The 12874-nt window shown below is 34.5% G+C and overlaps 1 protein-coding gene across 1 annotated transcript; it reads right to left on the bottom strand.

The window, feature by feature from the left end:
- Positions 1-1239: 1239 nt before the first annotated feature.
- LOC111701964 (uncharacterized) lies at positions 1240-2578 on the bottom strand. Its single transcript, XM_023473470.1, has one exon. It carries the CDS (start codon positions 2468-2470, stop codon positions 1325-1327), a length of 1146 nt encoding a protein of 381 aa, XP_023329238.1. The 5' UTR covers positions 2471-2578; the 3' UTR covers positions 1240-1324.
- Positions 2579-12874: the final 10296 nt, after the last annotated feature.

The raw sequence follows: 12874 nt of genomic DNA, 5'->3' as shown, positions 1-12874 counted from the left end.
AAAAGTTCGTGTTCGAGATATTCTGACTTGAATTATTCTTATTAGGTTAGAATATTTATAAAAATTATAATAATATATTTCTTTCAAACGATCCACCAATGTTAAAATAAGTAAATGTAGAAGTAAAACCCAACTAATCTATTTCTTTTAACTAAACCAACCAACAACACAAAAATCTCTTAGTAACCAAATATCTGTTCTTAATAAACTAGCAAATAAAACAACTAAACTAGGCAACTTATCTCTTGTAACTAACCTAGCTAACAAAAAAGAAACGGAGCTACTCTAACTAAAATAGGCAACTTATCTCTTGTAACTAACCTAGCGAACAAAAAAAACAACGGAGCTATTCTAACTAAACTAGGCAACTTATGTCTTGTAACTAACCTAGCTAACAAAAAAGAAACGGACCTTTACTAACTAAACTAGGCAACTTATCTCTTGTAACTAACCTAGCTAACAAAAAAGACAACGGAGCTATTCTAACTAAACTAGGCAACTTATCTCTTGTAACTAACCTAGCGAACAAAAAAAACAACGGAGCTATTCTAACTGAACTAGGCAACTTATCTCTTGTAACTAACCTAGCTAACAAAAAAGAAACGGACCTTTTCTAACTAAACTAGGCAACTTATCTCTTGTAACTAACCTCGCTAACAAAAAAGACAACGGAGCTATTCTAACTGAACTAGGCAACTTATCTCTTGTAACTAACCTAGCTAGCAAAAAAGACAACGGAGCTATTCTAACTAAACTAGGCAACTTCTCTTCTAAAAAACAAAAGAAAACATATTAATTCTAACAAAACTCACTAACCATACATAACTTAACAATCTTGTCATCCAAACCAAACTTCTGACTTTACAAATTCCTTCTTACCAACCAAAACTCTATTCCTACTAAACTAGCAAATAAATAGCCAGCCTCAATATTCAAACTAAACTTGCTAACATTTAACAATAAAAAGCCCCAAAAAATCTATTCTTACTGAATTAGCTAACCTTGCAAAGCTATCTCATCTATTCTAACTAAACTAACTAACCTTACAAACCAACTAAGCTATTCTCGCTTAATTGCCTTTAACCCTCCAACCTAATTAGATAAAGAAGGTTCAGATCATTAGAATTCTAAAGTGTCAAGACTAATTATGCAAACTGAGAATATTCTAGAAGCATCTTATATTTATCTATAGTAGACTGTTTGTAATTCACATCCACTAATTATGATGAACAATTAAGATTACAAATGAAAACTTTTATTTTATCTAGGATAGAATAAATGTTTATATACTTTATTTATGACAATTTTGATCCAGTTTAAAGCTTCACGTAAAGAAGCTGTTTATATTCCGCTGCTCTAGACTATCTAGAGAGGAGCAAGATAGAGATGATACTCCGGAGGTTGAACAGTTTAAATCTCCTTCACTTTGGTTCTCCAGGTCACTACTTCCACCCTCCTCGGAGTCCTCTACGCTCTCACTTATTATCTGATCTGACAAGCTGAACCTGCTCAAGGAGAAGAGATTTTTCCCGTCCAGGTCTAGATCTAATCTATCAGATATCATGGATTTAAAAAATTGTTTCTTTCTAATAGACTGACGGAGAATACTATTTCTGACTAAACTTCGGGAAAACATTGGTTGTATCACAGGATCACAGGGATATTTAACTTCCTCGGTGCGTTTTAATTGAAAAACTTTGCTGGTATCTTTACCCCATTCATCTTGGACTTCCAGGGGCTTCTCCGACCCTGAGAGAAGTCTTGTTGCTCCGTTCTGAGGGTCGAACTCGTGTAACTTTAGCTCCGTCCCAGGTTTTGATGCGTAGCAGTTCTCTAGGATATTGATGGTATCCTTCACAGTTGTAACCTGAGACACGATTATAGATTTGTATACAGAGTCCGCTCTCACTTCTCCATCGTATATTTTGACCAGACCTCCTTGTCTGGCCTTCAATCTGAACCTCGAGGTACCCCACGGGTTACAGGTTATGAGGTCGGCTATACAAGAGCTATCCTCCAGGGATATAGTTCTACTCTTCTCTTCTCCTATATTAACCTCCATAGTGAGATAAAAGAGTCGAGGATCTCTGTGTTTCATCCTGAACCTGCTGAGGAGGCCGAGAACAACCTGCCTTGAGGTCGTATGACGAGTTATTATCACTGTTTTATATGCAAGATGAGGTCTCAAACATTGAGCATAAACTTTGATGGCTGAAACACTGGAGAAGTTTGGTAAACTCATACAGCTCTCGGAGACAGGTTTGGTTCTATTTCTTGGAAGAGTCACAAGACCAGAGAAACTGTTTGTATTAGAAGCACAATAACTTCGATATTCACGTTCTTCATCCAAACTGCTCATCTCATCCAACATCTCCGCGGACCCACCCAATCTGGAATCCAAGGTGAAGGAATTGTGTCGGAGAGATCGTCTCGAAACATCAACACAGCTCTGAGAGCAATGTTTCAGCATGGTTGAGATTTGATTGATCCTATCCACGTCTTATCCTCTCCGTGTCCTGTCAACTACTGACTAACTAAACTGAACTGAAGTAAAGTTTGAAACCATAGGTTGGAGCGGGCGGCGACCGTCTTCACAATTTCTTCAAATTTCCGCGACGAGTCGTGCCAGTCCCCCCTCCCCTCACTCTAATAAAAGGTCTATGATAAACATATGAGGGGGGGGGTACGAAGGGATGCCACTACGGATTAACTTCCAAATGACCTTTCTATAATGAAGAGGGGGGGGGGGGAGAAAGATAATCCTAAACGCGTGTAATTCCAACATGGTCTAACCAAATATTAGAGTTTCAATCATATAATTCTAAACCTGTTCCTTACCTTTAGGTATTACACACGGCAAGTCTTTTAATTCCCAGAACTCCCTCCTTTAGTTAAAGAATTCCTGGCTTCCCTGGAATAATATGATCAACTGGAATAAAAACACAATCTAATCTACAGATCAGAAGGAATGGTTTAGTACTGCATGGTTCTATGAGCGAGGGTTCTCCCAGAAAATATCAGGAATTTAAACAATGATTTCCAACAAATCCTTTAAACTTTACATCAAGTTAGAGGAAATCTTATTCATATTGTGAATCACATTTTCATTCATTTTCTGGATACTAAAAATATTTGAGTGTTTCAATGACTTGCTTTTTTGTATATAGACCCTGTTTACTGCAGAAAGCAATGTCTGCAAACATACCCCGTACCATAATGCAGACCAAGAGATGAGAATCAGTATATAGACCCTGTTTACTGCAGAAAGCAATGTCTGCAAACATACCCCGCACCATAATGCAGACCAAGAGATGAGAATCAGTCCTTTCAAGATATTATTAGATCTGATAAACTAGGGACACGAAATCTGTTCAGGGTAATTTGGGCCAAATTTTAAACCTATTTTTTTCTTTTTAATGATTATTTTCTTTTGGAAAGATTTAATGAGCTTGATGTTTTTTATTGTTTATCCCAATAATACTGCTTTGTTATCTATCGTGGTCAGCGAGTGAGAAATATTTAACTAATTTGCTGAAAAGTTTAATATTTCTTACTTTTGTTAACTTACACAGAGATTTATTAGAATTTTAACTGGTTCAAATATTTTTTATTATCTAAACCCCCCCCCCCACACTACAAGATGAAGATTCCCCGAAAGGGGCATAATAAGAAATCCACGTTTCTTAAAACTTAATTAAGTTTGGAAATCAATTAAATGAAAAATTTTAGAGAAAAACCACTGTACTAATCATATGAATAATCAAGTTTCATGAAACGGTTTTAAAACGTTGGATTGATAACAATAAAAGGCTTTCGGTTTAAAGTTGAAAAATTAACTGCAATAAATTTTCAAACTTCCACTACTACTTCTACTTCTATTGGAAGATTTTTCCGTTTCTCGTTGTTTTTGATGATTATAGAAAGTAAACATGAATATCCTCCTCCTGCATAGACAAAAAATTGATGTTTGTTGACATCTCGTGACTAAACAACAAAACCATGTTTTTCACACAAGTTAAATCAACCAACACACCGAGAGGAGGAGAGTTCTTGAAACTGTTCTACAGTTCTACGAGTAAAACTTTAGTTGGACAGAGAACAGTGGAGAGCTGCAGGATGGATTCAGATAAGATTGTAATAAAGTGCTTGAGGGTGGGGGAAGGGTAGATTGAAGTAGAGAGTAGGATAAGGAAGTTTAATTTGAGAGGGGAGAAGGTTATTGAGGGGTAAACATAGTCTGCAGGGAGGGGGAAACACAGAGAAGGATATTGAGGGGTAAACATAGTCTGCAGGGGAGGGGGAAACACAGAGAAGGATATTGAGGGGTAAACATAGTCTGCAGGGGAGGGGGAAACACAGAGAAGGATATTGAGGGGTAAACATAGTCTGCAGGGGAGGGGGAAACACAGAGAAGGATATTGAGGGGTAAACATAGTCTGCAGGGGAGGGGGAAACACAGAGAAGGATATTGAGGGGTAAACATAGTCTGCAGGGGAGGGGGAAACACAGAGAAGGATATTGAGGGGTAAACATAGTCTGCAGGGGAGGGGGAAACACAGAGAAGGATATTGAGGGGTAAACATAGTCTGCAGNAGGTTTGGGGTGCAGGGGGGGGGTCTCAAAAGAGAAAAACCCTCCTCACATCTAAAATTAACCGTAATATATTCAGTAAGTAAAGTAAACCAATTTTTTAATAGGATCCAATTATTAAACAAATTTTAGTCCAACATTTTTTCACTGGAAAATGCTCAAAAACTAATATTTTAGAGTAGTTAGCGAAAGAAAGATGGCGGAAAGGGGGGGCGGGGTAATGAACTATTTTGAGAAGACTCATTCCTAAAATACAACATTACCCCCCCCCCTTCCGCCATCTCATTTTGCACGCTACTGCTCCTTTGGGTTAGATTATGTTAGGACATCAAGCTCGCCAATGATATGCGTAAAGAAATTTTATTAGAACATAGGAAAATATTTTAGAAAAACCTTATTTTTATATTTCAATGGTGAAAAGGAAGAAATTACCAAAGAAACAAACTCAAATTTTCTAATTCCAACCTGATCGTGTAAACCTTTAATATTTCGAACCTAAATTATTTGATCTAACAGAACTCATAATACGACATTGTGTTGCAAAGATCTTGGGATTAGAAAATCTGAGTTTAAGTGACAAAGACTCAATTCCTTAGTTGGTCGATGGGGTGGGGAGAGGGGGTCACTTGGAATGCAAGATATCAGATACGAGATTTTCACAGTGATTTATTTTGCTTTGAATTAAGTTGAATTCTCTTGATCAGGTTAAAAATATTTTGACAGGATGAATTTATTGTAAAATATTTTCACTTCTGGTTTAGTTAAAGCCTAAAAAGGCAGTAGACCTAAATCTAATTGAGACCCTTCATTCATAGAGTGGATTGTACGCGCGATTAACAATTCATCATCCTTCAAAGCTAGACAGTCCCTTTAAATATGTATTACATCACACAGATACATCTGCTTCTAGACAGTCCCTTTAAATATGTATTACATCACACAGATACATCTGCTTCTAGACAGCCCCTTTAAATATGTATTACATTACACAGATACATCTGCTTCTAGACAGTCCCTTTAAATATGTATTACATTACACAGATACATCTGCTTCTAGACAGTTCCTTTAAATATGTATTACATTACACAGATACATCTGCTTCTAGACAGTTCCTTTAAGTATGTATAACATTACACAAATATATCTGCTTCTAGACAGTTCCTTTAAATATGTACTACATTACACAGATACACTGCTTCTAGACAGTTCCTTTAAATATGTACTACATTACACAGATACACTGCTTCTAGACAGTTCCTTTAAATATGTACTACATTACACAGATACACTGCTTCTAGACAGTTCCTTTAAATATGTACTACATTACACAGATACACTGCTTCTAGACAGTTCCTTTAAATATGTACTACATTACACAGATACACTGCTTCTAGACAGTTCCTTTAAATATGTATTACATTACACAGATACATCTGCTTCTAGACGTTAATGTTCCTGTGGTCAATTAAATTAACAAGAATGATTCAAGGAAGAAATGAAAATTAGAAATTTCAACGCAAACTGTGATATCAAGCTGTTGTAAATCAAAATTAACAAGTTAATTTTTATCGGAAGGGAAAACGGCATTGATAATGTTTGAACTGGATAATGTTTTTAACACATATAATTAATACTGTTTGAACAGAATAATGTTTTTAACATACATAATTAATACAGTTTGAACAGGATAATGTTTTTAACATACATAATTAATACTGTTTGAACAGGATAATGTTTTTAACATACATAATTAATACTGTTCGAACTGGATAATGTTTTTAACATACATAATTAATACTGTTAGAACTGGATAATGTTTTTACATATACATAATTAATACTGTTCGAACTGGATAATGTTTTTAACATACATAATTAATACTGTTCGAACTGGATAATGTTTTTACATATATAATTAATACTGTTTGAACAGGATAATGTTTTTACATATACAATTAATACTGTTTGAACAGGATAATGTTTTTAACATACATAATTAATACTGTTTGAACAGGATAATGTTTTTAACATATATAATTAATACTGTTTGAACAGGATAATGTTTTTAACATACATAATTAATACTGTTTGAACAGGATAAAGTTTTTAACATATATAATTAATACTGTTTGAACAGGATAATACTTTTAACATACATAATTAATACTGTTTGAACAGGATAATGTTTTTAACATACATAATTAATACTGTTTGAACAGGATAATGTTTTTAACATACATAATTAATACTGTTTGAACAGGATAAAGTTTTTAACATATATAATTAATACTGTTTGAACAGGATAATACTTTTAACATACATAATTAATACTGTTTGAACAGGATAATGTTTTTAACATACATAATTAATACAGTTTTAACTGGATAATGTTTTTAACATACATAATTAATACTGTAAACAGGATAATGTTTTTAAAATATATAATTAATAATGTTTGAACAGGATAAACTTTAAACAGTATGGATACCGCTTGAACAGTCTGGATACTTTTGGAATAGTCTGAGTACTGTTTTAACGGTAGGGAAACCGTTTGAACAGTAATGGCTATTGTTTGCACTGTATGAATACTGTTTTAGCAGTATAAAAATGATCAAATATACCTGATGATCTACTTTTACGGCTTGATAGTATGATTACTATCATAGAGTTATAAATATACTGTGTGAAAAAAACTGGACAATTTAAAACGGCATGGATACTGTTTTTAAAAAGTATGGATTCTTTTTGAAGGACTTGAAAATGTCAGAACGAAAAGAGTAACTAATCAATCATCTGATAAAATACATCCTAGAATGATTAATTGATTGATATGTGCATATTTGAGGTATCCTGGTTTATGAAAGACTCACGAGATTGCCTTGTTTTCAATATATACCTTCAGGCAACATCATGCTAAACATTTAATCAGGATATCCGTCATCAATCCAGTATACTTCATGTACTGTACCAGTGTACAGTCTCTACGCACTGTACAGTATCACTGTACACTGTACATTTTAAGTGTCTTACCCAGGGGTCTAAACGTTATGTATGTGTGTCCGTACCAAAAGAGTGTGTGTAAGTAAAAACGAACCGAAGGCGTGTACTGTAGGTATATACGGTACATAAGGATCTCGGTATTTGTACAGTTTAGGGGGTACATATTGTTTATTTTTAATTGTTTACTTAAAAATAAGTTTAATACATATGTAATATATTATTTATATATTTACGTCAACACTAAAAGCAAAATTTTCATTTCAAAGAATATGGTTTGATTAAAATTTACAATAAACTACTCGTTATTCAAGCTTAAACATAATTGACGACATTGTTCTTCAATTTTCTTCATTGTAGTCATGTTGTGTGTCTGTACCAAAAGAGTGCCCGTGTGTGATAACGAACTCGTCTGCAAAGCAGTGAGACTAGCTTTCTCATGCCAGACCAGCGCCATTTCCATTCCCTTTATTCTTATTCCCTGGTCTAACCAAAGTAAAGTGTAAATATATCTGGAGGGCATTGAAACAACTTAAGGGCATATTCTAAAAACATACAAAATAATTCCCTTGAATGATAGGTATTTCAGAAATATAAAATTTCAGTAACAATATATAAACAAAACAAAACACATTTCTAATAAGAGATATATATATATAACCACATAATGTGTAGAGATAGATCCAGAGAAATGAAAATATTCCCAGTCGGAATTAAAGATATACATTTAAAAGCATGAAAAGAGATAAATGTATATGGGTTAAAATGAGATATATTGGAGGGGACATTTATTCGTAGGGATTTAAAAGATATTTTTGAAGAAATGTGAAGATATGGTTGAAAGTGTCCTGTATGCCGAGTCCATTAGCTTCTGATCCAATCAGGGTTTAGTGTTTGATGTCTATTCTGAACCAATAGAAATAGTTTGGCTGTAACAACTATCTTTCTATCTATCTCATTATCCAATCAGAGTTATGAATCCTTCAATGGAAATATTTACTTCTACTGAAACTATGTTGTGTGTGGATCTTTCTTGTTGTTGTTTCTATCAAAGGAACAGATTACTAACCTCAAACTCTTTGTTCATGATCTTTATATCTTTGTAACCTGATGCCGGCGAAAATCTTTAATTTTGACAGATCAAAGGAAATAGCCTTTGTCACATACTCAAATTTTTTATCCCTTGATATTTCAAACTATGAATTTTGTTTGAAAGATTAAAGGTTTGTACAATCAGGTTGCAAAGGTACAGGAATTAGAACATGTTAGTTTCGGCAAAAACTCAGTTTCTTTAAGTTAAAGATTTAAATACCCAGATTTAGTTACGAAGATATAGGAGTTAGAACTTAAAGGGGGAAATCAATTCCTTTGACAGTGAGGTTTAATCCGTATATTTCCAAATTACCAAATTAACCATTCATAATCTTCGGTTTACTTTATCGCTCAAAACATGATTTAAGATAAAGAATGCGGGGTTTTATTAGTATAGTATTTTGGCCACAGGCTTTCATGGACTAGGAAAACATTCTTTCTTGAATTTTGAATTAAAAACGTTGTAACCAAAGCTTTCCGTTCTGTTGGTTGTAAAAAATGTATATCATGGATTCTAAGCCTCTCCATCTCAAAAATTAATCCTTCGCTTCAATATATTTTTTGTCAAAATTCCTCAAATTCCACAATTTGTTCCGCAGATCCTAACTCTCTCTCAATTGTGTCGTATAATGAATATCTAAAATAAACCGGTATTTTTTCTTTCAAACTTTGGTGAATCATTTTAAGTTGAAAGATTGTAATAAAACATGGCGGGTTTCCTCAACTTGTGACAGGCATGGAAGTCCCAGTGTGAAAAGATGCAATTAGATGGAAGGAGACAATTCCTAAAAATACTTAATTTTTGACAAGGGTCCCGCCCCCACGCCTCATCTCACCCTTTAATTCAGCTTTCGAAATATTTTGAAAAATTTCTTTTAAAATTTAGCCCATTTTTAAAAGAAAAATATCTTAGGCTCTTAATTTTTTTTTCATTTATTGCTGTCTTTTTCATTTTTGAAATCCCCACAATAATGTTGGATCCGATCAGCTCCAAGGCTTTTCCATGAACAGGCAAACAGACAAGTACGTTTAAAACGTAGACTATATGATCCAATAGAATTCATATTTTGCACATTTCAAAGGTCTACGAGATCGCGTTTGTGGCAAGGTCTGTTTTTTAATTTTTCAAAGTTATTTTTTAAAATGAGAATGATTGAGTTTGTACAATAACTGCATGCAATTGCCCAATGCATAACCAACCTATCCCCTGACACAAATACAAACCTTTGAGATCGTTTATAATCTAAAAGTCACACTGTAAATAAAACCATCCATCTTTCATTCCATCCTCTCTGATTTATCTATCTTAGTAATATGTTTTGTGTTCAGCCGTTTATAATTTGTAGTGGTAGCTCCTCTTACATTCTCATTTATCATAATAGATTGAATTACAAGAAAATAGATTAAATATTTGCCCTAGGTTCACTATTCTTGATTTTATAATGGATTCACATCTTATCTTATATAGTTAATACTAACTGGAGGGAGTCTGGACTATCATATTTTAAAAGGTTGGAGCTTTTAGGACTATAGTGATTGCAGAGACCCTGGATCATCATATTTTATTGAGAGATTTAACCCATTAGTGACGAGACCATTAACTATTAGTGAAGTTGTTTTAGAAGGATCTTGTCATAACAAAACTTGATTGTACTCATGAAAAAATGATATTCAATTAAATTTTTGAATTTTTTTTGTACAGGGTGACCTGTAAAACATGAAAATCTAAAGAACTTTTGAAATTCATAATTATTCAATTATCTTCAAAACTTTACTTTTCATGTTTTAGAACTAGGATTAGAAAGGAGTAGAAGAAAAAATATTACAAGGATGGAGAACTAGGATTCGAGAGAGGAGAGAAGAAGAAAGAATATTATTAGGATGGAGAACTAGGATTAGAGAGAGGAGAGTAGAAGAAAGAATATTATTAGGATGGAGAACTAGGATTAGAGAGGAGAGTAGAAGAAAGAATATTACAGGAATGGAGAACTAGGATTAGAGAGAGGAGTTGAAGACAGAACATTACAAGAATGGAAAACTAGGATTAGAGAGAAAAAGAAAAAGTTCTTCATCCTTGTATATTAGAAGGATGGAAAGTTAGGATTAGAGAGAAGAGAATAAATTAGAAAGAATATTCTATGTTTTCTTTTGTTTCAAGTAATGAGATTGAAGACCTGGAATTGGGATTGTAGGAGAGAAAAAAGAGGATTGTAGAAGAAAAAAGAAGAGGATTGTAGAAAAGAAAAGAAGAGGATTTTAGAAGAGAAAAGAAGAGGATTGTAGAAGAGAAAAGAAGAAGATTGTAGAAGAGAAAAGAAGAGGATTGTAGAAGAGAAAAGAAGAGGATTGTAGAAGAGAAAAGAAAAGGATTGTAGAAGAGAAAAGAAGAGGATTGTAGAAGAGAAAAGAAGAGGATTGTAGGAGGGAAAAGAAGTGGATTGTAGAAAAAAAGAAGAGGATTGTAGAAGAGAAAAGAAGAGGATTGTAGAAGAGAAAAGAAGAGGATTGTAGAAGAGAAAAGAAGAGTATTGTAGAAGAGAAAAGAAGAGGATTGTAGAAGAGAAAAGTAGAGGATTTTAGAGGAGAAAAGATGAAGATTGTAGAAGAGAAAAGAAGAGGATTGTATAGAAGAGAAAAGAAGAGGATTGTAGGAGAGAAAAGAAGAGGATTGTAGAAGAGAAAAGAAGAGGATTGTAGAAGAGAAAAGAAGAGGATTGAAATGAAAATTGTTGCATACCAAAAAACCAGCTTTTTATAAAGGAATGTCAATTTTAAACTATAAATTGGTTTTAGAATTAGTTTTTGATGATTCTTGATTTCATTGTCCATTTCAGCTCATGTCGCGTTTTCGAAACATATCCTGGTTTTGAGACAATTACCGGAATTCATATCAATGTCAATTTTTAAGCATTCCACACTTACAGGGTGTCCCACGAAATATGACAGCTTTGGTGAATAGTTTTGCAATCTTCTTCCATATGCTACAATTATAAATTAAAGTCCTAGTTCATTTCGTTAAAAAATTCTTTTACTCAAATCTGTTTTACTTTGAAATCAAATTTACTATTTTATGAATGCCATATATTTTATTGATTCTCGAGTTGATATCAAGGTGTCACGTATCGTTTGCACATTAATGATTGATCGCGGACTAACGTAAATTCGCTCTCGTTCATTCGGACTAACGTTTTATTTGAGGGTTAGGTTGTTAAGACAATTTCTGGGCCGAGCACTGCGGCTAGGACAGCTAGGCTAGGGGGCCGAGCGCCGCGGCTAGGACAGGCTAGGGGGCCCGGCGCTGCGGCCACAAGTGTAACTGATCAGCTGACTTTAGTGCAAAAGTACGTTAGTTTAATCGGACATTTATAGTGCAAACGATAAAGCATCGATCAAACAACTTATTAAATTAAGGAAGAAGACATTTAAAACTGCTTACCAACTGTCATATTTCGTGGAACACCCTGCGGCCACATGTCCAACTTACAGCTGTAAAACCATGAGCTAGTAGGTCGGAAGTGGAACTGTAGTATTGCGGACCTGGGGTAGGTCAGATGTGGAGTATAACGAATATGCGTAGGTCGAAAGATACACCATCGATGCGTCGTCTTTGATAAAAACCAAACCAATGTTCGATCCAAGATTCTTTGCCGCGTCCTATTCTCAAGTAGAGTACGAAATAAGCGTACACAAAGTTGGCAACAGTCATCCTACGCAAAACCCAAGAAATTTGAGCTTTAAGTGGTATATTCCTAGAGAACGATTTTTGGACCCTCCCCCCTCCTATCAATTTTGTACATGGATATAATTAATCATGTGGCCGCAGCGCCCGGCCCTCCAGACTGTCCTAGTCGCGGCGCTCGGCCCCCTAACCTGTCCTAGCCGTAGCGCTCGGCCCAGAAATTGTCTTACCCTAACCTAGCCCCAAAAATAATAAAAAATGAATAAAAATAAGTGGTCATGTATGTACATAATTGATATGAGGGGGGAAGGCGGGAGGGGGGTGGTCTAAACATCGTATACTAGGACGGACCCTAATGGGAGATCTATTAAAGGCTGTGATATTTTATCTGTAGAGAAAGGGGAATAGTAAAAAAAGAGGCGTTAGATAACAGTCACAAAACATTCTGTACAAGTATAGCAGTACGAGTATGGTCTATTTATCTGGGCACTCTATGAATATATTTATCATATAAAC

Source organism: Eurytemora carolleeae, unplaced genomic scaffold (genome assembly GCF_000591075.1).
Source record: "Eurytemora carolleeae unplaced genomic scaffold, Eaff_2.0 scaffold289, whole genome shotgun sequence".
Classification (NCBI taxonomy): Eukaryota; Metazoa; Arthropoda; class Copepoda; order Calanoida; family Temoridae; genus Eurytemora; species Eurytemora carolleeae.
The sequence above is the reverse complement of the archived record's forward strand: the minus strand, read 5'-3'. Positions and strand labels throughout refer to the sequence as shown.